The 27489-nt window shown below is 40.4% G+C and overlaps 1 protein-coding gene across 11 annotated transcripts in view; it reads left to right on the forward strand.

Moving 5' to 3' along the window:
- NHSL1 (NHS like 1) overlaps positions 1-27489 on the forward strand; it is a 181293-nt gene that overhangs the window by 125336 nt on the left and 28468 nt on the right. For all 11 annotated transcript variants that reach the window (XM_050315074.1, XM_050315075.1, XM_050315064.1 and 8 more), the window contains exons 2-4: positions 1671-1823; positions 17455-17582; positions 26692-26884. In XM_050315074.1, the coding sequence (XP_050171031.1) occupies positions 1671-1823; positions 17455-17582; positions 26692-26884 (474 nt within the window). The remainder of the gene's footprint in view (positions 1-1670; positions 1824-17454; positions 17583-26691; positions 26885-27489) is intronic.

Consider the following 27489-nt stretch of genomic DNA (forward strand, 5'->3'; position numbering starts at 1 on the left):
GTGTTTCCCTCCTCTTCCTCCTTCAACCTTGCTCCCCTCCCCACCCACCTGCTCAGTCAGGGGATGGCGAGGGTGCCTTTCAGTGACTTTACCTGTCACTTTTTCTGTTAGATCGGGGTGACTGATGCTGTAACCGGGTTGGTGGTGACTTGTCTGGTTGTCGTGATTTAGGTTTGACCTCTGCTTAGCAAGAACAGGAAAGGTGGGCATAGACTGAATGAGTATCTGCCTTGTTGCAGCCAGTGTCTGTGAGAGGGGACGGGATGCAAGACCAAGACTCAGAGATGAGGACATTGAAAGTCTTTAAAAACCTTTTTCGAGGTCTGAAACTAATCTAAAAAATTTGAGGAGATGTAGATAAGGACCTTCCCACTATCCCAAGTCCTTTTAGGAAAAAACAGGCATAGAGTATTAGGCTGTAGATAGGTTTCGAAGTGAGACGCATAGCTTATTTTCTTCGAAAAATACCAATTATTTCCATCTGAAATGATCCCAGCAGATGCACAGTGGTGTTAAGGAAAGCGTAATTTTTCACATGTCAGGAGCCTGTTGCCTCCGTTCTGCTTCTCAGTTTTACGTACGTCTTCTGCTACCACAGGGGCATCAGACAAACTTCACAGAGTGATGCTACAGGCAGCGCAGCAGCAAAGAAAGTGAAGGGAAGATGCAGAGCTGACAGCGAGGCCCAGGATAGCAGGGCTGCGGCAGCAGGGCAGGTGCTTGGGAGGTAGCACAGCTGTAGTGGCCTTTTCTGCTTTGGAGAGCTAAAAAGCAAGGATGTGCAGCATACTGGCTGAAGGCCAGAGGGTGCCTGGGGGACCATAAAATATGACCCCAAACTGCCCTTTTTCTGTTTACAGCAGGCTGGAGGGATAAGGCTATTCAACTGTAGAAGTTTTTATTGATGATAAACTTGAAACAAAAGGCAGTGGCACTCTCTCGGGAAACATAAATAATAAACAAATCTCTGCAATATGTGCTTTGGCTGATTCATTGCTAGACTGTCTGTAGGGAACTTTGAGCTTGAACAAGGTCTGTATTTTATTTTCACGCATGTATTGGCTGCAAAGAGGTGGCCAGAGACATCCCTCTTCAGTGCTGTTGTGCTCTGAGCAGTATTTGTCCATGGAGTTGCTTTTGTTCAGATCTACTTTCCACTCATGACAAAGGAAAGTAGTTAATTTATTTGCTTCACTGGAATCTTCTTGCCTGGTTTGAGCAAGCCTGAGGTCAGACAAGGTTGTTTCCCAGTACAAATGAACCTGTTGTAATCTCTCATGATGACTGTCACATTCCCAGGGTCACCTTTGAGCAAGAGGAAGCTATTTTGCACTTCACAGCTCCTGCCACGATCAGGGGATGGGGAAGCTAATGTCCTTTGTGAAGACTGAGAGCAAGGAGGGGGGAATTGCAAGTTCAGAGTAAATAAAACAGCAAGTGTACACATGGGAAAGAGAGAAAGGTGTTTCCTACAGAAAAAATTTTAGAGTAGAAATGAGAGGAAGTGTGTTTTATAACTGTTAGGAAAGTGAGGTTCTAGAGAGCGTTTTGGTGGGTCTACAGTGGCAAACATCATTTTTAGATGATGTGCGGCAGATTTACATGTGGGGTTTCATAATAGAGCTATCTGCAGTAACATTTAATTTTCTTACCATTGTGTCTCTCTGCAGCTGTTTCCAACCTAGATGAAGAGAGTAGATGGTCTGTGCATTATACTGCTCCATGGCACCAGCAGGAAAATGTCTTCCTACCCTCCTCAAGACCGCCTTGTGTGGAGGACCTGCACAGACAAGCCAAGCTGAACCTCAAGTCAGTACTAAGAGGTAAGATGCCGCTACTCACAAAGGCATGTCCTAAGGGGACAGTAGTTTTTGCCACAGTCTTTGCAAACATATTCAGATTGAAGGCTTTGGAAGAAATTTATTTGTTCTTCTGCCTGCAGCATATCTGGAACATTAGCAGGATTTACCCACTCAAATGTAGGGAATAGAGTAAAAATGTTTTTGCTATGAAGAGGCAAGTAAATGTGTTATCTGGAAGACCATCTAGAATAGAAAAGGGGAAAAGCTTGTTTCTTTTGGCCATTTCCATGTTTCCAAAGTGGTTACCTTCCTTTTTAGTAAGTCCTGAATTAGTCCATTTATGGAGTAAAAACCATATCAGGGGTGTTTCATGTGGAGATTTCTTCTGTTCTAAAGTGTCATTCCCAGGGCTGTCACTACTTGTGAGAAGCTGGAAAAGGCGCTGAGGGCAGAAAAGGGAAATGAGAAACAAGGAACTTGCAAGGGTTCCTCCAGTAGTAAAAAAGGTTTCTTGCAGAGGGTGCAGCATATTTTTTAAAGACCAGTTTTTACCCTTAGTACCTTCACTGGGGATGTACCCACAGTCTGTTATAGGAGGCATTGTGTTGTGTTAGTGCAGCCATGAGGACAGAGGCAGGCAGCCAGCAGGGAGGCCTGCAGATCGACTGTCCCTGGGGCAGACAATAAGTTTAAAATAACAGGAGAATGTCCGTGTTCTGGGAAAGGTTAACCTAGATTTTTCTTTACACTGGCTGTTTAACAAAGGGGGTTACCCTGTCAAGAGCCAGCTCATTCAAGTCCCTTTTTGTTTCAGCAGGAACTACAGGTACTTGATATGTTGCGCAGTTGACCTGAATTTTGAAAGAATATTGTATTTTTATTTGTTTATCATGACATTTCTGCTTTTTAGACTTGAAGAAAGCTTCATTTTGTATGTCTGAGTAGAGAAGTGTTCAACTGCTATATTTTATTTCTCTTGCCATTTCCCCAGTTAATTGATTTTCACCGTCTCTTACTAGGTGCTTTTCATTATCATTTAATAGGGGAGTCTTGACAGCCAGTGTTATTGAAGCTCATGCATGGCTCAGCAGATAGCCTGTGTGCCCTCTGTACTTATTATTGGATTAATACATTCGTGCAGCTCCTTACCCTTGGAACATTTACTGTTCCCTTGTGGGCACACTTACCAGTTCCTTACAAAACAAAAATATTTGCCTGCTTGAGATTAAAAGAATACTGATTGTGGTTAGCTTTTTATGAACTTTAACAATTCCTACTAATATTTTTTCCAGTCTCCGTTTTGGACTGTTAAAAAAACAAACAAACCTGTGCAGGCTAAAATGTTGCACTGATTTTCTTGACTTTTATCAGAAATGTATCTACTGCAGTTTCATGTTCTATTTAAATAAATTTGTGTCTAATATATTTGTGTGAAACCAAGTAATATGTGCTGCTTCCCCCAACTTATACAGCTGAAGTTATTTTGGTCTGCTGGATTTTCCTCATGATGTAGGATTCCTTGGTAGTGAAGTGAATTTCAGCTTTGCACTTTCAGGGTAGTAATAGAGAGAGAAGAACCTGTGTGATGATGTCTTTATCAGACCTCATACTGCTGACTTAGTGAACACAGCTCATTTATTTATTTGTTTAACCTCAAACTCTTTCCTTGAGCCACATTTTTTTCCCTATGGGCAGTTTTAAAATAACTCCTTGCTGTGACCTGTAACTATCCTGAGGAGCTACAGCATGAACTCAACACTATTTGCAGTAATGTCATTCTTGCCTGCAGGGGCTCTGAGTAGGAAGAGAAGCACTGACTTAAGTTTTACCAGTTTTACCCTACTGCTGCTTCAGCCAGCACTGTGAAATCAGGAAGTCAGGAAATCATGCTGAAATGGAAAAATTGCTTCTGATGGTATTTGGAGAATTGGGTTAAAAGTTCTGTATCCAGAATAAAGTTTCATTCACTGTAAAAGTACTGTTGAAATTGTGACATAATTGTGACAACTGCCGAACTTCTACCTGTTGCTTTAGGGAAGACAGAGTTTTCCAAAGCCTTTTAATGGGTAGGACATAAATTCAGTTATGTTACTGTACTGTCGTTACGTGATTATAGCGTAGAAGAGCTTGAAGAAAACTAGTGTCATGAGAAGCACCGTTGGGCTAGCATAGAAACCTTAGTTCTGCATTTCTTGACCTCATGATGTAGCTTGCAGTTGGACATCTCTTTGTTATTTCATATTCTTTGGTTGGGGTGAACCATGGCACAGTAGATGGTGATGGGGAGTGAATAACATGGGATTAAAGATGCACTGTACTCTGTGCAGAAAGAGTGGGATGAATCCCCTTCATTTTCAGGAAGTGTTTGCACAAACTGGAAGGGAGTAGAACTAAAACAAAATAATCTTTTCTTTGTAGTAAGTAGGAAATGAAGTAGTGGACATACACAGTAGTGAAGAAATACTTGGTTTAAGAATAAAAGATTAGGATTAGAAATATAAAATGTATGGTATGTAACCTTTCTTGAGAGAAATAAGTACACTGCCTGGTGATCTCTGCATGCTTTTTCAGGAAGCAGTGTTTTGTTTGGAGAAGGAAAATATTATTTCATTAATGTTTGTGCAGTTTATTATTTTACTTTGTATATTACATATTGAGGATAAGCATATCGTCTGCTTATCACATTGTGGAAGTGGATGCAGCATATGACAGTAGATGTTGTATGGGGAGATATTTTAGCTTTTTGTACCTATGAACTAACCTTTTACCCTTTGAAATCAAAGGGAAACACCGTGCTTTTCCTTTATGAAACTACTTTAAAGTATAAGTGGTGAGATCTTGCATTCAAATGTGTTCATAACTGAGATAAAGCTATCTATCCTTCTTTAGGCATGCAGGTGCTCAGATGCCCTCTGAAGTTTTAAAAAGCAGTAACTGAATTAAAAAATGAAGCACCTGGAACGTGAAAAGTTTGTGATGCAGAGTAGATCTGTTCTTGAGAACTGAAGTTGCTTTATGTAACCTATATTAAAATTTAAAGTTGTCGTTGACTGAAATCAGTGGCTTGATATATTTAACCCAGGCTGTGTTACTTCATTTGAAGTGAAAGGTCTCAGTGGCTTAATCTGATGGTTAGGGAAGAAGAACATTTTCAGCTGCGTTTCATAGTCATGGTACCACTGCAATATGATTTAAACGTTTAGAAAATTACGCAGATGTTAGGTTGTGGTGATAGGTACAGTATTTTTCCTTACTGTTTTGTTTGCATTGGATAAAGCAGACTCTCCCGTCCTTTGGGGAAGGAGCCAGGCCCTTGGGGTGCCTGGTGAAGCAGATGGGGTGACACGTGCCATCCAAGGTGTGTATTTTGTTACCCTCAGGCCAAGCTGCTCAAAGTGACCTTTCCTGAAAACCTGTCTTACGTGGCCTCTTCCTAATGTTTTCATGGTCATCTTATTGAAGGTGTTTCTCAACATACAGATATTTAGATAGAAACAAAATTATACTGACCATTGAGGAGTCTTGTGTGACTCTGCTTTGTACCACTCTTTCCTCCTAGGAAGTCATGAAAACAGGAGGTGAAGACAACAGATGGAAGGGAAGAGCTGAGGCTCTGCATGGGGCCAGGATCGTCAAATCAATTCTCTTCCCTTGCACTGTGTGCTTTGTTCCAAGGCTGAAGGACTGCTTGGCTTGTTTAGTCTCATGTCGTTCACATCTACTGAGTGGCTGGACCAGCTCCGAGAGTCTGGTCTGGACAGTAGCAGAGGTGTGAGTTTAATGTTGTTCAGAGTGGCATTGTTTCTTAAGGCAGGCTGCTACCTGTGCTGAAGAGACAAGTGCCACATACTGCAGTGTTTCCTGCGGTGTTCTTGGTCCATGAGGCCAAGAGGTTTAGTGGGTGTTCAACCAGAGTCAAGAGGGTAGCACTATAAAACAGCTCCCATCCCTGTGCACTGACAGATCTGGGTGGTTGCATGGTCGTAGTTGAAGAACCACTGTCGGAGGAAGTCCCTGAAGTACAGTGGTCTTCAGCTGGGAGTGCAGATACAACAGCTGTAGACTACAGCAACAACACAAATATTTGGTAATGAAAGTAAATTTGAGACTAATCCTCATTTTGTGAACTGTATTATACTCTAAAAATGGCAGTCAATGAAGTGTGAAGCATGAAGATTTAGAGGAGAGACAACAGTGTGATAGTGCTGCTTTGCTTTCCTACTTGGAGTGTATCATAAGTGTGCCTTTTTACCTCCTGGTCATGTTTGCAACATTAGCAGTTAGTTACAGGAGTAGGTCCAATATCCTAAGAGGAAAACCTAAAGTAATCTGGAATGCGTTGGCCTCTGATAATCTTGAAAACTATGATAAAGTGAAGGAACAGCAAAAAAATTCTTACCATGTAGCTGAACTCTCTTTATTTCTACATTTTTTGAACTATTCTGTGTTCTCCCTCAGATGTGGATATAAGTCAGTTGCAGTTTTGGGAGCCAGAGCAGGACATACAGAGTTGAATTTCCAAGGGGCAGTTGTCTTCCAGTTCCTGCAATTAGCAGTGTAGAACACTTTAGCTTTATAAAAAGAAAAAGGTGGGGGAGTACAGACTTCACTGTTGTGTATTGTCACTTGTTTGTGAGCTGGGAGACAACTGGCATAAAGGGCAGGAATGAAACAACTGTATTGAAGGGCAAACACAGTGAGACTGAAATGATACCAGGCTGTTAATAGATAACCAACTCCTGAAGGGTGTTATGAACATACTCTCTGCACTGTTCAAGTTGCAGATGAGGGGTGATGTCTTGGCACACACTGCTGGTCACTGCCCAGGCTTTCTGTCCTTTCCAGCAGATAGATAACAAAGTGTCAGATATGTACTGAGGAAGGTGTAGCTGTAAATGGTTGGAACGGTCTAAATGTTGACTTTCATACCCCTTTTCAGACTATAACTGCTGAAACTTCCTGCACAACTGCCTGTATTTGTTCCTTCCCCCCCGCCCCCCAGGGCAATTGTGTTGATTCAAACTACGTACATAATATAGAGCTCGTTGTTCCACTGTATGCCGATGATTCATTTATTATCTCATCTTCAGAAGAACTGGATTTGTCTGACTCTAGCTTCTGTTTAGCTTTGTTGACCAAATTCAAGGAATGTATTTAAGCAGCAGTGATTGAAACACTTTATTTGTTTTCCAGAAGACATCTGGTTAGCATTGTCAAATAGAACCGGATTTAAGTAGTTAGTCATAAAGCCTCTATTATGTCTTGCTGCAAGACCCTCCAGACAGGTATGTGTGTTTAGCCTTTGTTTTCTCAGTGCATCTGCCAGATCACTGTTCAGATGAGCAATATTAGGGTCAACCCTACTAGTCAATAATCCTGCTGAGAAGATTATGGACTTAAATTAATCTTATGTTTCATTAAAGAGCTGCAAAATAGGGAAACCATTTCATATTAACAATAGGTCTGGTTCAGGTTCAGAGAGATGTCAAGATGTGAAATCCCTACCAACTGGAAACCTTAATGAAGTAAAAGGCCATTAAAGGCTAGGGGTAAACCATATGTTCCTGAAAGGACTTGGAACTGTAAAATCAAAAAATAGATATCAATTTGTTTCCCATTATTTTAATTTCAATTGTAAAGTTAGTACCAGAGCTTCTGCCCACGTATCCTGCTTTTTTTTACTGTTACTGAATTAATTCACAGTACATCTGTTCATAGTTTTGGCCAAGTTCCATACTCCCAACTGTCCTTTCTAATAAGGAATTCCAAAAAGCAAATATTCAAATGAAACGAAACAGAATTTGACCAGGAATCTACACTGCACATGTTTGAAAGCTGGTCTTGTGCTGCAAAATTGAGCTACTTGTAAGTGTTTAGGCTCGCTATTTTTAGGTTTAGTTTATATAGTGCAGCACTAAGTGTTAAAAATATGAAGGGTAGTTCTTTGTGAATTGATTGCGTGGTACACATGATAAGTGAAAGCAATTCCAGTGAAAGGGTTTCAAGAAGATAAAAATTTGTTTCAATATGATAACAGTGATACTGTTGTTTTTTTCTAAAACTAGATGAATGTGTTTTCTTAGGAAGATATACCTGAAAGATTATTGAAGCTTCTTCCATGTCAGATCTGTGCCTTTAGAAGAGAGAATAAATTGGAAGTCTTACTGTCTGCGGCATTGTTGTTTCAGTGCTAGGTAAAGCAACTTCCATCACAAGGAATATCAGACTTTCATTTGATTTCGTTTTTGCTTTTCTTCCTCCTTACTCTTGTTAGATTAGGATGTTGTATGTGCTTGGTTGCAGCATTTTAGATAGCTTTACACTTTTAACATAAAGTGTCCTTGGAGAAAAAAACAATGAAAAATTCTGTCATATTTTTGTATTAGGTGAGTTCAGTTATCTTAAGAAACAACTATTTTAATGAAAGCATCAAACATGCAAAAGGAAGGAAATACACTGTTGAACTTAAGACATCTTGTCACCACTAAATGCAGTCGTATAACACACTTGCAGAAATTCAAATTATCTTGAGACAAACGGTGATAATTATTTTGAACACTCCCTAGTGACAGCTTGTTAACAAATACAATTTGTCATGGCTGTGGCATTTTAGTGCCATTAGAAAGGTTTTCTGTATCACTAAATCATACAGATTACCTGGGGACTTAAAAGATTGAGATTAAATGTATTTGTTTTTTAAAAGCTCCAAGAAAATAGTGCTTTTACTTAACCCTGTTAAAGGTATTTTCACATGGCAGAGCTCCCTTTAGTTTGGATTCTTCTTAAACACTCACATCTGATTTAGACATTGAAAATAAATCTAACTGTACTTGCTTCCCCCTAATGTTGCACTTTCATGCCCCATTCTTGTGCTGCTACGAGTATCTGGACAGCTGAACCCTGAAGCAGCTTGGAGAATTAATCTGGAAGAGTGGGCTTCCCAACCTAATTGGGTCTCCAGTTACCACTTCAAGACATGCTTCCCAATGAGAGGGTGAACATCTGTGTGTTGGAGGAGATGGACCTAACATAAATACATTTGTTCACTTTCAGTAGTAAGACTTCTTAGAAGTACCAGTTGAACATACTTCTCCATCACAGAGTCCAGCAGCCCTCTGTTAGAGTTACCATCATCCCCATTGGAGCCCAAGACATCTTTTTTTTCTAGGAAACTGTGGACAGTATCTGTCTTTAAAGCTACCTGTGTGGCTGGGCTTGGCTTCTTGCTCAAGAGAGGGAACACATAGCAGTCTTTAAAAAAGTCTGATAAACCTTTATTGTTACTCATCAAATAAGAAGGCCTTGAAGTGAACAATTAAGTTTTGCTGGTGAGTTGAAAACTTGCCACCTCATATGATGCTTGCTTGCAGAAGAATGTGTTGAGTGCCAGTGTTTGCTGTCTTTGGGCTTGTCTTAGGCTTTCCTATATGTACTGATGAAAGGTCTAGAAATAACAATATAAAAGTGCATTCTGGGGTAAGAGAAGGGAATAATAAGGAAGGTAGCTGGATTGGCAGAGGCTGATACCAACCTAAGCACCTAGATCGAGCTGTTGAGCAGAAGTTTTTCCAGCTGGGCAGCAGTAGTACTACATCTGTTGAAAATCCTGACCCATTTAACTAGGACTCTGAGCAAAATGGTGCACTGGATATATATACAACTGAAGTTCACGAACTTGCTTTGCAGTCGGCATTGGTTACAGTTGAGATGTTACACAAGGGCATCATTGCTGTGGCTTTACAACATATTTCAAAGCTTTGATATAGAAACACTCTCTGTGATAGTCAAGTTCTGCAGATGATATGGGGATTTGTACATTTAAAGGAAATGGAATTTGATCCAAGCTGAGTGAATTTTTGGGAGGAATGTAAAGTGGTAGAGGCAAGCTGTCTGCTGCATATTTAGATCCAGGGACAAAAATAGTTGCTGCATTGGAATTGAGTTGCATTTTTTCCAAGTCATATTTAGCATGAGATAGTTGGGAGAAATAAGATTGCCTTTGTACAGCTGTGCTTTTATATAGTCTATTTCATCCACACACAGAGAGCTGTGCTTTCTTAACCCCAGTTTACAAATGAGGGACCCATAAAGAGGCACACATTGAAAAGTAGTAATTATAGTTAGATTTACTAGCCAAAGAGGCCTTTGAACTAGGGTGTCTGTTTTAATTATGGTCCCAGGCATAATGATTCTTAACAAGCTCTTTATCTTGAAAAGTTCTCTCCCTGAAATTCTCTGGTTAACTGCGTAGTCCAGAGTTACCCTGATTTTATCCACATCTTACTACAGTGCTGTGAGCAGGCTGAGAGGCAACTGCTCTTTGAAGAGGTCCCAGTTTGGTGCTCAGAGTGGCTTGGTACACACCACCAGACCATAGAAATGATCCCCAAAAAAGCATAACTCTTTCTGTTACATTTCAGGTGATAACCTTTTTACTTAATGTTTGGAGCACACTGTGAGAAAGCTGGAAACTTAGCCTGTGCTCACCTCATCTGTAAAGAATTTGTATCTAAATAAAAATATATTAACTTGGAAGACTTTAGGTGACTGTTGGATGAAGAGCACATCACCCTAGAAGTAAAGATGTTGAAATCCCTTTTACGTTCTACTGCCCCTAATGAGAAGGACCTGTGGCATTGGACCCTGTGCTGGTCATTACTGGTGTGGTGAGGACGAGAGTTAAGGCATCTCTAGTTCTTCCTTAGTTGGCTTTATTCTGAGATGCCTCTCTATATAGTCATATGCTGCAGGCAGAGTGTACATTCCTGCTGGGACTCTGAATTTAGGAGACACATATATGAAATTTAGATCATGTCATGTCTGTCTGTTAAGATGTGAGTTCTTAACTGAATCTAACTCAAAGTGATTTGCTCGGATGAAGTAATGCTGGGTCAGAAATCCAGGTCTTCTGACACCCACACCTGTCTGTCATAAGCCCACGAGGTCTTAGTTGTCTCGACTCAACTGGAAAAACAAACTAGAAATATGTATCAAGTAAATTAAAATGATATGCAGTTATTTACTGGTGGTGAAATCAATTTCTTTTAAAACCAAAAGCAGTGATATAGTACATACTTTGATTATTAAGATGCAATGTAACCTATAAAGTAATAGGTCATTTTAAAAAGTTTACTTTTATAAGACAGATGTATATTATATTACAATCTGTCTGGTTTTAGGTGAAATTTTGAAAAGCTACTTGTAAGATGCTGTTTGTAGTTGTGACTTAGGGGGCAACATGTTGTTAGGTATTTACAGAAGAAGGAGCTGGCTACATGTCTGAAAACTGAAAAAGATTTCTGACCTCGAGGAGTAGAGCAGTTTTCCAGTGATATGTGCAGTGAATGGATAAATGTGTTTTAATATACTAGTCAGCAGATTTATTTATGTAGTTGACAGTTTAGCTGACTTCTGCAGTTAATAGCCTTTCTAGTAAAAAAAAAAAAGGGGGAGAATAAAAAAAAAGAAAAGAAAAAGAAAAATAGAAAGAAATATACAAGTTACAACATGAAAGGCTCTGCCAAGAAGTCACCCTGACTTCAGCTGAGATAATTTTTCAAGCATGCAGATGCAGCTGTCAGCTCATCACTTCTCCCTTCTTGCTGACAAGGAGACAGCAAGAGGTGATGTAAAAATAAGTGAAGTGTGTGCTGGTCTTTCCCCTATCTACCTCTGTACCCAGGAGTTTCTCTTCCAGCAGTTTTGGGCAACTGCCAGGCGGGCAGCACATCTGCTCTGCTGGAAAGCAGCTCCTGATCTGACTTGAATTTTCTCTTTGGGTTTTAGCAATTAGTCTTGAATTCTAATTGGATACAGGGAAAATTCAGTTGTTTCCAGGACATTATTTTCTTGTCTTTCATTGCTTGACTCATCCAATGGGATGAGTAGTTATGCCAAGCAAGTTCTAGCTATTTAGATGCCTGAATAACTTTGATGCCAAGTTTCTAAGTTTATACCAGTGAATATCATGGTAGTTTAATTCTTCAACCAGTGACTTTGCTGGTTACTAATAAATATCTAGAAACATGGGTTCGGTTTTTTGTACTGAACTCTTTAAAACATGCTTGTGAGAGTGAGCCTGAGTGTGTAGGCGTGGATATAGACAGCTACAGAGCTTAAGGCCTCATTCTGAACAGTCATGTGAGCAGTGTTTGCTTGCACAAGTAATCTCATTAGGGCTAATTTAGTGAGTGATGGCTGCACTTTCAGGCCTGAGGCATGGAGGACTGGTCCAGGGTGGTTGGAGAAAGCTGTGGCTCTGTGTTGCTGCTGGGGCTGCAACTTAGGAGAGGTCACAAATTCAGATTGGGTCTGGCCCTGAAAACCAGCACCTGGAGCCTTTCTCCCTACAACCAAGTCAATGTGGGACACCCTGATCTTAGCAAAGTAGTAGTTTTATGAAGAAGCTTGTGAAAAAATGATACCTAATCTTGCACAGGTCATTTACAATTTAAAAAAAAAGAAAATTTCTGAAAATTACTGAATCCATCTCCCTCTGACCAGTTAGGCTTCTGGTAGGATGATGCATTCTACTTCAAAATACTGCAAACAGTTTTACTGCTAGAAAGCTCAGCAGGTACAAAATGTTACCGAAGTTGGTTAAAGGAGAGGAAAAGAACCATTGCATCCGGTCCTCTCCCAGCAAACCCAGCCTTCCATCTGTCCTGGCACAGTACGGTGTGTAGGTCTGACAAGGTAAATGCTAATCCTGCTTTACCATGGTAATACCATGTCAGACAAATTACTGAGGTATCAGTGCTATGCCTTCTGTTCATTCCTGTGATTTGTGCCTCAAATGACCATGCAAGAATATGGTTTCAAGTTGTTGGAAAAGCAGTAAATTGCCTCTGTGTGTGAGGCTTGCTACTGTGCGTTACTGGCTCAGGGGCAGATGTAATTACATGCAAGTTCTTTGTATTAAATAGAGAGAAGATTTGGGCTGAAGAGACCTCAGAGGTATATTCATACACTTGGCCTGACTGTCACAAAGTCCATAAGCTTTTACATGGAGAAGCTGAGTTATTCACAACAGCCCTGATTTCAGTGCCTGTGGCTCAACACTCTGGTGGAGAATTGCACCTAGCTTGGTTGAGCCCTTGTGCTCAGTGTGGTGCTGCTGGTGTCTGCCTGTTCCCAAGCATATTTAATAGTAGGGAGGAGAGCAGAGATGAGCGATGTACAGCATGCATCCCTGGCACATTTATCTCTGATGCCAAGATGTAGCAAAAGTTGCAGTACTGCAATCCTGAGCAAATACATCGAGTGATTGGGTATACGGCAGAGACTTGGACATGATGGTATTGGGCACTGACAGCTTTAACACATTTTCTTTGGTTGTGCATCTCCTGAACCCTGTTTTAATAACTGTAGAAATGATGAGGGGGCCTTTAACAATGTGACTGCATTTCCCACACACTTTCTTCACGCTTAACTAAAACCACCCTGTGAACATCAAAACTCAACTTCAGGCAAAAATTCCTTTTCTAGGAAGGGTTTAACTTGAACCATGTAAGTGGGAATAAATTAGATTATAATGTAATACAATATGATTATAGTAATTTTTAACCAACTCTTGTAATACGGAGGAGGTTTTGAAATTTAGTGTACCGCTAGAAGAAGAAGGACAAGAACTAATCTGTGATGTTAGCTAGCCAGAAGAGCACTTACAGAGCAGCAGATGACAGGCAGCATCCCTTCACACTCAGCTCCAGAAACAGTTGGGGGATGAAGACTTTGAGCCGTGGCACTACCCAGCGTATCCACCAGTTGAAATTGCCAAGGCAGTGACACTATCTGATCTTCCTGGGAAAATAATCAGTGTTTGTGTGAACAAAACTGGTTCATCTGGGGCATAATCGTATTATTGCAAATTTCAGATCAGAGTCATGCAAAATTATGACTTTGAGCTTGACTGCAGCATGTGCTGCAGATTTGAACTGGCAGGAGCACATATTTGTGTCCTGCTCAATGCAACTGCCTGAGGTTTGCCCTGGCAGTTCTTTGACAGAGATGTGGAAAGGCTGTGCATAGTTCTGTATGTCAGGTAATGTGGGAAGTGACAGCTCTGCTGCTGAGTGCAATCAAGAATGTGTGTGTCCCTAATTCAACTGGCACTAGCTGGCACTACTGTAATGTTGCATGCTTGAAACTGAAGATTTTTAATAACTGCAACTGGTTGGATCCTTCTGTCAGCTTCAGTACAGATGTATCTGAAGTAGTGTGCGTAACTGTAGGAACTTTTTTGCTTAGTGTATAGTGCTCTTCTCTGTTTGGGATTGTAGAATAGGACAATTTACTGCTCTTCTGGGAAGAAAGGGACATATCTGGAACCTTTCCTAGCATCAGTATTTCTAGCTTCTTCATTGGTATTTTTTTACAAAAATAAAAACCTTTTATCTGAAAATATGAACCTGATTGCTTAGAGAAGACCATGTACACCTTTAATAATAGCAATGAGATGAGCGGGGGGCCTCCAGCTAGAACAGTTTTTAAACAACAGTTTCCACTCTTGGTTTGGCAGCAACAGTAGCTTCAGTTAGATGCAGTGTTTGACCTTGTGTCGTGCTTGTGGGCTGTTGCAATGTGAAGTAAAAGATACCTACCCAAAGCCTCTGATGAGGTTTGTTGGCCTTGGGTGCCATCCACAGTGTGTGTTTCCTGCTGTGCTGCAAAATGTACAATGACAGTACATAAATAGAAAAACTGGTTTTGGGGACAGATAATCTTTTGGTTGGTGTAGTTCTCCTAGCGTTTTGTAGCAACCTTGGCTTCATCAGCAATGTTGCTGCAGTAGCTTCTGGTGTTATTTTGTGGTGTGGACAAATGGAGGTTGCGAGCTTGATAGGCCTCCAGCTTGTTGTTGTCAGTCCTCTTGAACTTGTGATGGACTTGAGAGCTTCAGTGTTGATTTCTTTAAGTTTTTGGAGCTCTTCTGGGCTTCATGAAGTGCACTATTTGTCATCTTCACCTCCTTGGTTAGCAGAATAAACAAGGTCAAACAATTAGTGTCAGAACATGCATATATTATGCTCCAGAAGAGCCTGTCACCTCCAGAAGGGTCCTGTGACAGCTGTCACTCCATGGGGAGCCCTCAGTGGAGCAGGCTCCTCTCAGGACCTATGGACCTGTGGAGAGAGGAGCAGGTTTCCTGGTAAGTGTGGTGACCCCGTGGGGGACCCACACTGGAGCAGGCTGTTCCTATACGACTGAGCTCTGTGGAAAGGGACCCACGCTGGAGCAGTTCTTGAAGAAGTGTAGCCCTTGGGAAGGACTCACATCGGATAGTTCTTGGAGGATTGTCTCCTGTGGGAGGGACCTCATGTTGGAGCAGGAGAATGACCTCCCTGAGGAGGAAGCAGCAGTAATATGTGATAAACTGACCATAACCCCCATTCCCCGTCTTCCAGTATTGCTGAGCAGGGAGGAGGTAGAGAACTGAGAATGAAGTTAAGCTCGGGAAGAAGGGAGAGGTGGATGGAACTTGTTTTTTAGGATTTACTTTACTTTTCATTATCCTGCTCTGGTTTTGATTGGTAATAAATTCAGTTGCTTCCCTTAAGTCTGTTTTGCCTGTGATTGTAACTGGTGAGTGATCTCTCCCTGTCCTTATCTCAATTCATGACCCTTTCATTATATTTTCTCTCCCCTGTCCAGCTCTCTCCAGAGAAAGAGAGTGATAGAACAGCTTTGTTGGGCACCTGGTGTCTAGCCCGGTCAAACCACCACGGTTTTTGGGGTGCGCCATGATGCCTGATATGAGAGAGTCACAGGAGTGGGCAGCCAGTACCCTAAACCTTAGCCCAAGTATGGGAGAAAAAAAATAACTTCATCCTTACGCACCCCTGAGGTTGTATTCATGTTTGTTTGCAGTGATTAATGACTGATCTGAAGGTAAAAGTTGCAGTGTCTAAGTTGACAACTTAGCATGCTAACCCATGCTGTAAGTTGATGTAAGTCTTTGGGCTGTCTTATTCTGCCACAGCCCACTTATCCCTGTTAATTTGTAGCTCAAACCAATAAGCAGTCTATCAGGGTGCTCACATCTGTGAGTGTTACGTGCTGGATCTGGCTGCATCCAGTACCAGGTTTGGAAGGGTGGTGGGGAATTTGTTTTGCTGTGGTTGCTGACAGTCATTTTTCACCCCCTTCCTGAAGTACAGCAGCAGTTTGCCAGATACACAGTGTCAGCATTAACTAGCACATGTGAAAAAGGTAAAAACAGGGTTACTAACCCTGTGTTCTTGAGATGTAGCAATTGATTTGGATCTCAAAACCCACCACCACCAGCCTTGGTCCTTGAATTGAGAGAGAAGCGACAGGTTCACGCCATACTGCCCTTTTTGACCCCTGATACACAGGCAAGGACATATGTCTGGCGCTGATGGAAATGGGTAGTCATCAGACTGTCAGCTTGCCTTCTCAGTGTGCCTGTGCAATACAGGGGAGTCCACACTGATTAAATCCTGGTAAAGCTGTGGTTGCTGTAGGTCAGTTAACCCGTCAGCACAGAGTCCTCCAGACCTCAGTCTCAGAAGCATCTGAACAAAAAAAGAGGACATGTACCCTGGAGCTGCAGATTGTAACTCAACCATTTGCCAGGCAGAAACCTCTCTAAACCTTGCCCACCATATAAGCATTGCATGTTTTCCATTTTAAGGAGTATTCAAAAGATCAAGATAAGCAGACAGATGATATAATCACAGAAAGTCTTTCTCCAGCAATAGATTTTAAAAGCGCTTTGTGTTGTGATAATGCCTGTGTATTGTGCAGAAATTTCAATTCCTTAGGCAGAAATATACCAAATATTTAATTTTGTTCTTGCTTTCCTCATCTTTCAACAGATTTGGATATCTGTCTTTAGAAATGTAAAGCTAACAGTTTGACTGGTCTGATGAATTTGGTTGCCTCATCTTGAACATTTAATTTTTCCTTCTGCTCTGGCGTCTGTTATTCTTTAGCACAATCACACTGAATATCAATTAGGAGGCAGGAAGATGATTGTGGAAAACTTGGTGAGGGGGATGAGATGCTGACTGGGATTTTGGCTATTGTGAGAACTTTGGAAACTCTTCAGTATTAAACTGCATGTGCTGTGCAGCACCATGAGATTTTGAGGTCCCTGTGATTTGCATTCCTCTCTTCAAAATCACAATAAATGGTTGCTTCCACGAATAGGAAGGCAAGTGGTCAGTGCCAAAGTTATTTAGCAGATGGTGTTTGAGTAGCAAGCAACATCATCATTTGAAGTGTAAGGCATATAAGAGATGTCTACCGGCCTGGCAAATGAGACCCCTGGTGTTACTCACATGCTTCCATCTCCCATCCTGCAAGATGCTGCCATCTGTCAAGACACTGAGCCAGGCCTCACTTAAATAAATAAATAAATCTATTTCCCCCTTTTTTCCAGAGCACTTGCCATCGCCTGGGTTAATACGCTATGTGTGGGCTTACGTGTATAATACATGTGAGGGAGGCGGAAATATAGATACAAATATGATAAATGCACCTTTGGGTTCTGTTGCTTGGGTCAGACAATGCTAACGCGTGGTAAACGTCTTCAGAAAAGTATTCACTGCTTAAGTGACTTTGTACACCAAGCCTAAACAGTAATGGCTCTTGCCATGAGTTAATCTCCTCTCTTTCTTTCTGGCAGAGTGTGACAAGCTGCGGCGGGATGGCTACCGGAGCTCGCAGTATTACTCTCAGGGCCCCACCTTCTCCTCGTCCTCCAGTGCAATCTGTGGAAGTTACCAGGATGATTATGAAGAAATTGAACAAAAGGTAATGGGGGGAGGGAAGTGCTGGGAAAAATACTTGTTTGGTGCAGTTTAATTGCCTGTCATAATACTCTTCAAATAAGGCAGGATTTTTAGAAGATCACAAAGATGTTTATTCCTTTGAGTTACAGTGATATTAGGTCACCTGTCTTCTAGGGTCCCTTAAAAATCCCAATTCTTCCCATACACTGATACAAAGTTCCCACTGGCAGGTTCAGGATATGAAAGCAGGAAGAAGTTTGGTGATGTTCTGGATGGAAGACTGCAGCAAGGGTAGCTGTTAAGTGTTTACATTTAAGTAGCAGGAAGAGCTATTCACCAGCCATTAGCATACCCGAATGGTAACTTGGGTAGGTGCAAACTTTGAATTGCTAATACAGGCAGTTATGCACTTAGGTAGAGGCGCTGTCCTAATGTATCACAGCTTTTACTGAAGGCATCCAGAAAATGAAGACTGCCCACTAAATTGGGTCAGCTTGCTTTCAGTTTACTTCTTGATTTTCGCGATTATATTCCCACATCTCAACTCTTAGAGTGCTTAGCTTAGAATCTAGAAAGAAATCAAACAAATAAAGAGAAGGGATAGTTGAGCACAAGTCCTAAGGAAGTTGAGAAGGCATATTGCTATATACATCAATTTATACACATTTCAATTACAGAACTAGTAAGTTTTGTTAGTGTTCTAAAGAAGAAGAGAAATTCTACTCCCCTGTCCTTACTTTACCCTCTTGTGCCTTTGGACTCTGAAGGAGAAGCTGACTTTGGTGTTGTGGTCTAGGACATTACTGCTGGGTGGAGAGCAAGATGCACTGGAGCCTGGCTGTCCAAAGCTGAAATGCTGGAGCTCCTGTGATTTTCAAATAGATATTCTAGAATAGTCTGCCAAAAACTGCTGTTGCTTAGAGAGTGGGAGGATATCCATGGTTGTAACACAGTCTAATTTTTTTGAATTGTTACTAAACCATATGTGCCTCTATAGTATGGACCAAATAACTCTGTCAGCAAAATGTGCAGACCTTGAGAATGCACTTTAGAGGGTAAAGTTTTTTCAGTTCTATCCTCTGTGTCTTTTAATTACATAGTAAAAGGTGTTGTGGAATATATAGTCTCTCATTCAGGTGGTGGTTGCATTTATCTGTGTATTGGCAGGAAATGTTAGAGCATCTTGTTTAGCTGTGTGTGGTATGTACTGGCAGTGAGCCGAGAATGTAAAGCACATTCATACTGTGGAATGCATTATAATGATAATTTGCAAAACCTTGCTGAAATCAGTAGAATTTCACTGGGGAAAGTATTAACACATTGTTTGTTGCTATTAATGTACTGCACATATATGCACACATATGTGTCATTGTCTGGTCTTGGCCAGTGCTGTGCAGCATGCAACCATCTGCACATGTAAAATGAATGTAACATTTAGAAAATATAAATACACTTTTCTTGGACAATTTGAATGAAAGCATATAAGCGTGCATGACGACTCTTGGAGACTAAGAGCTGTCATCCTTTTCATGGTTAAGGTTTTTTTTGAGTGTTAATGTGTTACAATTTCTGTGCATTCTGGAAAAAAAATAATTCGACTAAGTACGCTTCAAGGGTAGGATGGCACTTCCATTTAAATTGGAAATAGGTTCCTTTAAATATTTTTAGTTGAAAGGATGATTCAGAGCTGTGGAGAAAGATAGCTGCCAAACTGACAGTCTTAGCTGTTACTGATTATCTCAGAACCTTAACCCTGCCACTCTTACTTGCAGCTCAGAAAGCTATTAATTCCTTGTAAACTGTATCATGATTCTCCATTCATATTGTATAACTCAGTGTTTTGTGGAGTCCTTTGACCAGTATCTTTGTTTAATTAGATTTTTTTTTTCTTGTTTTTGTAACGGCAAAAAATTCTACTCTTTTTCTAAATGAACGTTTACCACAACAGATTTCTGAACTTGAATTATTATCCTACAGGTCAAGTGCCAAGTAATTCTAATAAGTCTTATGCCTCGATCGAGTCATATTTCAGCTGTCAGGAGTCATAGTTCAGCTTCAGGAACAGTGTGGAACTGGGGTCACCAAAAATCTTGTGATTCAAAATGTGAACTCCTCACCACTAGATGAAAGCTTTGTAGCTTTGTTGTCTATTCAAAGCCAAAAAGCCAACATTTAAATTCTGTGCATGCAGCACTTAATAGTTGAAATTCGAGAACAGCAGAATAATGATGGGTGGATGAATAGTTATTTACTGTTAGGAAACTTACATCTTAGTTGATATAATTGCCAACTTGTAGAAAAAACAGTGTGTTACTGCATGGTGGTTTCACAAGGGAACCATCTTTCCCTACTCTCTTTAATCTGCTTCGAAGAAAAAAACATAGCCTGATATTCTACTTGTCTGTCTACACTAGAGATGATCTGAAACCATGGCTAGGTGATACGAGAGACCTCAATCCATAAGCATTCTCAGATTTTATGGAGGTGTATGTCTGTCAGCAGAGGGTAATAGTCATGCCACAAAGCACATTGGTTCAGTGTGAGTCTTAGAAAATGTCTAAGATAAGCAGAACTTTTGCTTTTCCAAAGGAAAACCAATAGGGAGAAGCAAGTCCAACTCAAAACCAAGCAAATAGAATTAGAGAACATAGAAAGCTGGAGTCTCTGAATGGTAGTTTATATAAAATTAAGTTCTTGAAATTACCCTTTTACTTTTAATGTTGATTCTTACAAGTTAGATTAATGGAGCACAGGCCAAGTTCACTGTAATACTGATCCTAATTGAGTTTGTTGGTGATTAAATTGGTTTACCTGGATATTACATCTCAGTGCTGTGACCAGTCTGCTCCTTTCTCATCTCTTACATACTGCTGTTGGTTACACAACTGGGGAGCTATTCCTGTCCTTCAGCATTGCTCTGTTTTAACAGTGTAAAAGGTATATTGAAATGTTGCTTTCAAACTCTAGTTCTCCTTATGTTCTGAAATGTATACATTGTGTATATTAACAGTATTTATCTTTTGTATGTTTTTTTTCTTATTCTTTTATCTCTCCCTTTTTACCACTCATTCTCTTTGTTTCTTTTTGTCTCACTCAACAGTCTAGTCTGTTAGACTGCATCTCTCAGTCTTGCATTAGCGCCTGCTGTAACTTGGTTCCCTGGAACAACAAGGTACCTTGCCCATGAGTGGGACCATCCAGCTGCCATATCTGCAGCTTGATGTTACTTGTAGTGTTTAGTATATATGCAGTCTTACTCCGCTCTTAGCCTTCAGTCATTACCTGCTTCTTTTTTCTGCTTAAAAAAAAGCAATTAAAAAAATCAACTGCTCAACAGAAGAGTGCCATGCCAGGTTTGTTTCCTTTATTTTTGTCTCTACTCCTTTTTGTCTGCAGAACAGTATCCTATATTTACTTGCTTTGCTGAATTTTTTATTTCCTTTTTGTCTATTAACATTTGCCTCCTTTGAAACCCCTCCCCCAGAGAACACTGTGTTTTATTTAATTGGCTGCATTGTTTTTAATTAGCCAAAGAAAACCTCTACTGGTTGGGAGGAATGTATTTTTCTTAATTGATGAATGTGAGCTAGAGAGTACCTGCTCCCAGGCATGCAGTGTATTGTCTTTATTCTATTTATGAAAATATTTGTGTGCCAAGAACTCACAGTATTTTTCCCTAGGTCCTGTCATTTGGCTTATGAACTTTGCCTTGATACAGTCTCTTACGCTTTGGGTGAAAAAAACATTTATTTTGCTAATTCATGGGGGAACAAAGTATATTTTTGCCACTCTGCTCAGCTAAACTGTTAGTTGTCTTTCCAATATCTGCAAGAGACTGTTCAGCATCTTAAGTGGAAACAAATGTGCTAACTGCATTAGACTTGAGGAGGTCTAATCCAGAACTTTGTCTGGTGTTAAGAGGAGATAAAGCAATTGGGTTCTTCAGTTTTGGAGGTGGGAAAGCCCAAGAGCCCTGAGGCACAGGGTCTAGCAGAGCTGAAGATACTTCTGGGTGCTGGTGGTGGTGTCCTCAGCTGTCCTCCCTGCTCCTCTGCTGCAGCTGCATAGCGTTACTCTTGTAAGCAACACATGCATTTTATACCATTTGCAAGGGTTTTCTTTTAAATGCTGCTCAGTTTACTGAGTTGGGACAGCAGCTCATAATACATGAAGTGCCAAAGCTTAAGGAAGTGAGTACAGAAAATCTTTGAAAAAAGAAAAGAGGGTAATTCTTCACTTATCACATGCTCACACTGTGCAGCTGCTGCAGGAATTGTGGTGAAAGTTTACATGGGTTTAGAAAGCAAGTGGATACATTCTTGGAAGGGTAGGAGTCCATCCTCTGATTTAAATTTCACCTGTATATCACTGATTAGTCATTATTTTAAGGCAGATACTGGATAGGCTTTTAGAACTCCAAACAGTACAGCTATTCTTAACGGTTTTTATCCTGTAGCAACAGAGTAGAAGAAGAAGAAAGGAACATTTCTGCAGTTCTGGTTAAGGTGATAACTTGCTTGATAGTCAGTAATTTCTGCTGACAAAAGAATTCCTTCCTTACTGAGACAGTGAAGGTTATGAAATGAAGGATTTAATAGGATAGCGAAGTTGGTTTGTACAACTGAAGATCTGTGTGTAGAAGTAATAAAATGGAATATTCTGTGGAAACTGGGGGATCCAGACTGGTGACCATGGCTAGTGGACACAAAATAGAACAAGACATGACTAATTCGTGTTAAGTGTAAATTCATGTAAATAACCATAACATATATAACATTGTGTTCCATAACACAGTGTGAAATCCCATGGGCTGAATTAGGCATGTGAAGTGCCATTCTCAGTTGACCAGGTTTGGATCTTGGGTTTCTTTTCCCTGTTACTGTTTGTCCTGATCCCTTTGCATTGGGAAAATGGCACTTGAAGCTGTCAAACCTAGTAAAATGCTGGAGCAGAAATAGGATGTTGGCAAACATAATAGACAGCTGAAATGGTATGGCTGGTCTCTCCAACACTGATTTTTTTTTCTCTATTTTGTTTTTAAGAGAAATTATGGTTTTATAAACAATTGTAGTAGACAGGAGGGTAAATTATATGACTAGAAGTTTGAAGTCCCTTTGCTGAAAAGTAAAATTTGTATGGATTGAGTTTTCCTCTTGGAGATCCCATCTTTTTTCAAAGAGTGTAGTATAAACCCCTGGAACATAAAAAATATTTAGAATAAACAGATTATCTAGGCAGAGACTGTTGCAAGATACATAGCATAAACTCATTTGTCATCTGGGACGTCTCGAATAGCATGAATGTGCTGAGATAGTGAAACCCTTTTGTTGTATCTCAGCAGCTGAGTTGGCTGGGGAACAATATATCAACAAGGCGTTGGAGAGGCTCTGACTTACTGAGCCATGTAGCTTGTCTGTAGGATATTTATAGGCCGTTTTTCTCCTGGATTCTAATTTTAACTCCCATTTGAAAGTTCATGGGTTTTCCCCTCTAATGCGTGTTCGTGGAAACACTGCAGGGTACAAGAATGCTGCTCACACGCCCCACCTTTCCCTCTTACCATGTCCATGAAAAAGAAGGAATTCCAACAAATTTTTCTGCGGAGATGAGTGTAAAAACCTGTTGCACACAAACTTAGCCATTTAAGTCAAACAGTAAAGTTACTATGGCTCAGAGATGCTTTAAAAATGGGACAGGTACTTTCTGTTCTATTATGAACATAGAATTTATGATCAGCTTTGCTAAGCAGATACGTATTCTCTAGGTACTGCCTAGTTCGACTTCTGGTGTAACAGACCTTACTTGAGGAAACATTCCTGTCACACAGCAGCAGTTTGTCTTCCAGCAAGCTTCTGGGCTGTAAATCTGGAAATGTTTGCTAAGAATATGTGAAACCCTGTGATTTTCCCTGTAGATTTTCATCCTGATTATAGGGGTAAATAATATCTGTCTGAAGAAAGCTGAAAGATGAACTGCTGCTTTCCTCTGTGTACAGGAAAGCTGCATACACCTCCATCATGCCTATACTACCATCACTGAGAGTATTTTGGAAGAAAGGATGTAAGTAGAGACAGTCATGTTTCTTCAGGATCCATGGAAAATCTCTAGAATTCAAACATGAACACTTATTCCTACACTCCAAACCACCTCCAATTCTTTTACTGAATTATTTTGTGAAAGTGCACATCTCTGTCCTGTGGCAGAAGGTCATTCTCACTGACACACTGCTTTGAACTCAGCTACACAGTTGGCAGAAGGTCATTCTCACACCGTGCTTTGAAATCAGCTACACAGTTGGGATTTCAGTTACTTCTGATTGGTTATTTACTCACTGGTTTGTTTCATTTCTGTCTGTTTTATACCATCTATCCCCAGTTTTCTCAACTTTTAATTTTGCAAAATTTGTGATTTCCACATTTCTTTGAATAGTTAGTATTCCCTTATAGTAGATGCTTCACTTACTCCGTTTTTCTATCTTTTCATATACTGTAACAAAAAAAAGGTCTTCTGCTTGTCTTGGGTAATTTCCTAGAAAAGGAAGGGTGGCTTTGTAACCAGTATCTCTGCCACTTGACATATTGGAGTAACCCCTGGTAAATGCTGTATGTCAGCTGAGACCTGGCACTGCAGTACGGTCTGAAGATGACAGATACTGATGCTTACAGTATCAACCAAGCAGAGTATTTGAAGGTCACTGGAGCTCATCCTGACCACAGACAAACTGAAAACCAGGCTGAAGGTGTCTCCCTTGGTGCTCCAGTTCAGGTGGAGAAAAGCTCATTGTTGAAAAAGGAAAGCAGTATTTCTTTACCTCAACCCCTGATTACTCTGCTGTGACACTCGACTGGCACGCCTTTGAGGCATTCCATACAAACCCTTTCGCCCTCTCTCTCTCTCTCTGTTTTTAAACCTAACTGCAGGAAAGCATGACCTGGAGGCAACTTTCCCTTTTGCAATGATGTTTCTATCCAAAATTGCTTAAGTTAATAAAGGTCTTTATGAATTTGAGTGATTTGAGGTGGGAAAGCCCTTTTGTTTGTGTGTCAGTACGTACATGAGTGCCTACACCAGGTACGTGTGTAAACAGTCTGTGTATGAACACTAATAAGAAGATAAATATTTACATCCTATTGTATAGAAATGGGGTTTAGAGCCTTTTAGAAACAATGGAGGCCTGAAAAAATACTAATGTCCTCTAAGAAGGTTGCATTGATAAAATTACTGGGTATTCCACAGGGCTGAGCCCTTACCTACACAGTAGCATCGATCCCATTCACAACCTCTCTAGTAAAGAAATTCAAGGCTACCAGAAATGGATTATTTCTATGAAGAAAAGCTCCCACATTTTGAAGAGTGGTTCCAAAAGACAGGATGACATTAGTAATAATTTCATTGCCTGCAATGTTCTTTTGTAGTATTACTTGAAGAGGTTTTACTTCTCCGTTCTTTTACTTTTTGCCTTCAAGTTGCTATTATTTTTGTTTTCCATTAAGTGAAGTGTTGGACCCTATCCTAAAGGATGTAGAGGCAAAGCTTAATAGAATAAATAAATGGTTATTTATTTATAAACAGTGGGAACTCCTCATAGTAACAGGAAGAAAATTAAAATCAGAAATGATAAACAGCGGTTGTGGCACAGTGTTTGGGCATGTCTTTTGTATAGCACTCAGCTTCAAGAGAAAACAAATTGCTTAGACTGAACACCCACAACAATATAAAAAAAAAAAATCTGTCTGTTATAAATAACTGTAATGTTTCTTTCCATGCCTGTCTACAGCAGTGAGGGAGGGAGAGGCAGAGGTCTAGTAATGACAACCATATTTCGAGTAGTATTTGGCTCTCCAAATGGAGAAAGGAATAAAGAAAAGAGGAAGGAAGGACTGTAATTCTGGTTTGGTGGTAGGGAGGGAGGTCCCAAAGCAAACACCTCTGAAGCAGAGGAGTCAGCAGGTTGCAGAGAGATCTGTACTAGTGCTGCAGCTGCTGTGCAACTCCTCTTCCATGGTTTTCTTCTCTTTTTTGTTTTGCCTGAAGGCAGAAGGAGACTGAGGTTGGTTTTCCTCCAGGTCTTCCTTCCTCTCCTGCTTCTGAGATTCCCTGGAGTGCCTTGCTGGCAGGAGTGGGGAGGAGAAAAAGCTACTTCTCTCAGATTTGCTTGGAGTTTATGACCACTTGCGAGAAGCCCCAGCAATGTCTTCTGTGTGCCCTGAATCTGCCTGCCCTCAGTGTTTGCCATGGACTAGTACTGTCCTGTCAGTAAAAAACTGCATTATGGCTTTCTCTGCCATTACTGACATGCAGGCAAGGACCTTGTAATGAAAACAAGATTTTCTCCCCAAAAGGAAATGGCTTTTTTGGCTTTTAACTTTGGTGGAGGGATTTGCACAAGCTGTTGTGGTGGTGCAGAAAGTTTTCTGTTTTGTTGGTTGGATTTCTTTTGAAGTAAAACACATCAAGGAATTGAAATCTTCCCCTTTCAGAAGGACTGACTTTTAAAATGACCATTCTGTGGTTACTGATAATGTTAACAGCTTCACCCCTGAAAAACAGGTAACCCCTTGAACTGTGGTGAGTTTCTCCAAGACCAAAGTTATTCTTGCTACCTCACTGATCCAAGGCTGATGATTTTGTGGACTGTGTTGATTGGCTCTTTTACTGAGCTCTGCTAAAATCTGTCTTTTCAAAAGAGGCTTCTCATGTATCCTTACAGCCTAGTGCAGCTGGAGCAAAGCAGTGGTCAAATGTCATCTTCCTTAGATAGGGCATGGGGAGGGGAGAGAGGAAGGGAAGGGAAGGTAAACTTGGGTGCAGGCAGGAATTATGTCAGTGTGTAAGGTAATATAGTGTGCTTTGCTATGCTCAAGATCACTCTTTTTCTCTCTCATTGATCAGTTTAAGTAATATATACCAGATGTCTGGAATAAATACAGTCTAGGTGTTTTGTTGTGTGTTACTTTTTTACATGTTTTTGAAATTGCTCTTTATGTAGGTCAAAGTGTGATATTTGTGAGGGTATGTTCTGCTCCACAAACAATTGTGCCGACTGCAGCAGCAACACCTTAGCAGTCCCATAGTTCTGCTTTTCATTAGCAGTGGTAAACTTATATTGTTGCATGTATTTCTGTTTGTAGTGTCCTGTCTCTCCCCCTGAAGAGGAAAAACTTATTACCATCAAAAGGCCTAAAAGTCCAGCTTCAAATGAGTTGTCAGATATCAACACTCAAACCAACTGGACCAAGTCACTCCCACTGCCAACTCCAGAAGAGAAAATGCGACAACAAGCACAGGCCGTTCAAACAGATGTGGTTCCTATTAATGTGACTGGTAGGCTTTTAATTTCAGTAATTGCATTACACTGATGAGGGAGGGAAGGGATAAAAGGGGATCCATACAGTCAGCTAGTATTTTGACACTCATATATTTGATGCATGAATTTTAAATTACTTACTACACCTTTCTGTGAAAACAGTGGTTTGTGTTAAATAGTCTGTCTGTGAACTTAAAATGTCAAAATCCCTTAAAATTATCATTAATGGAGATAGTTTACACTATGTGGGCTTGAAACGGCATTAGACATTCATGAAATACAAGAAGAAGACTGATAAAGTGTTTTTCTGTGGAGTGCACTGAGGATATGTAACGGAAAATCATGTTTTATCCAATGCTAATCATATTTCAGGATTTTCTTCTAGGAATTTTATATAAGGAAGGTTATCGGGGACTTCTGTATTCCAAAGACTAAATGTTACAAAAATCAAGAAAAAAACCTTTTGGGTCTTATTTTTATCAAAAACAAGAGATTTAGTGATCAGGGAGAGTAAGGTTAGAACAGCAAAAGTTAATGAGGCTACACCTTTGAGCAAGACTGTCGGTAAGACACTCCACTTACATAACTGTAGTCCACATTTCTTGTTATGAACTATGTATTC

This window comes from Myiozetetes cayanensis, unplaced genomic scaffold (genome assembly GCF_022539395.1).
Source record: "Myiozetetes cayanensis isolate MyiCay16 unplaced genomic scaffold, myiCay2020 scf2-11, whole genome shotgun sequence".
Classification (NCBI taxonomy): domain Eukaryota; kingdom Metazoa; phylum Chordata; class Aves; order Passeriformes; family Tyrannidae; genus Myiozetetes; species Myiozetetes cayanensis.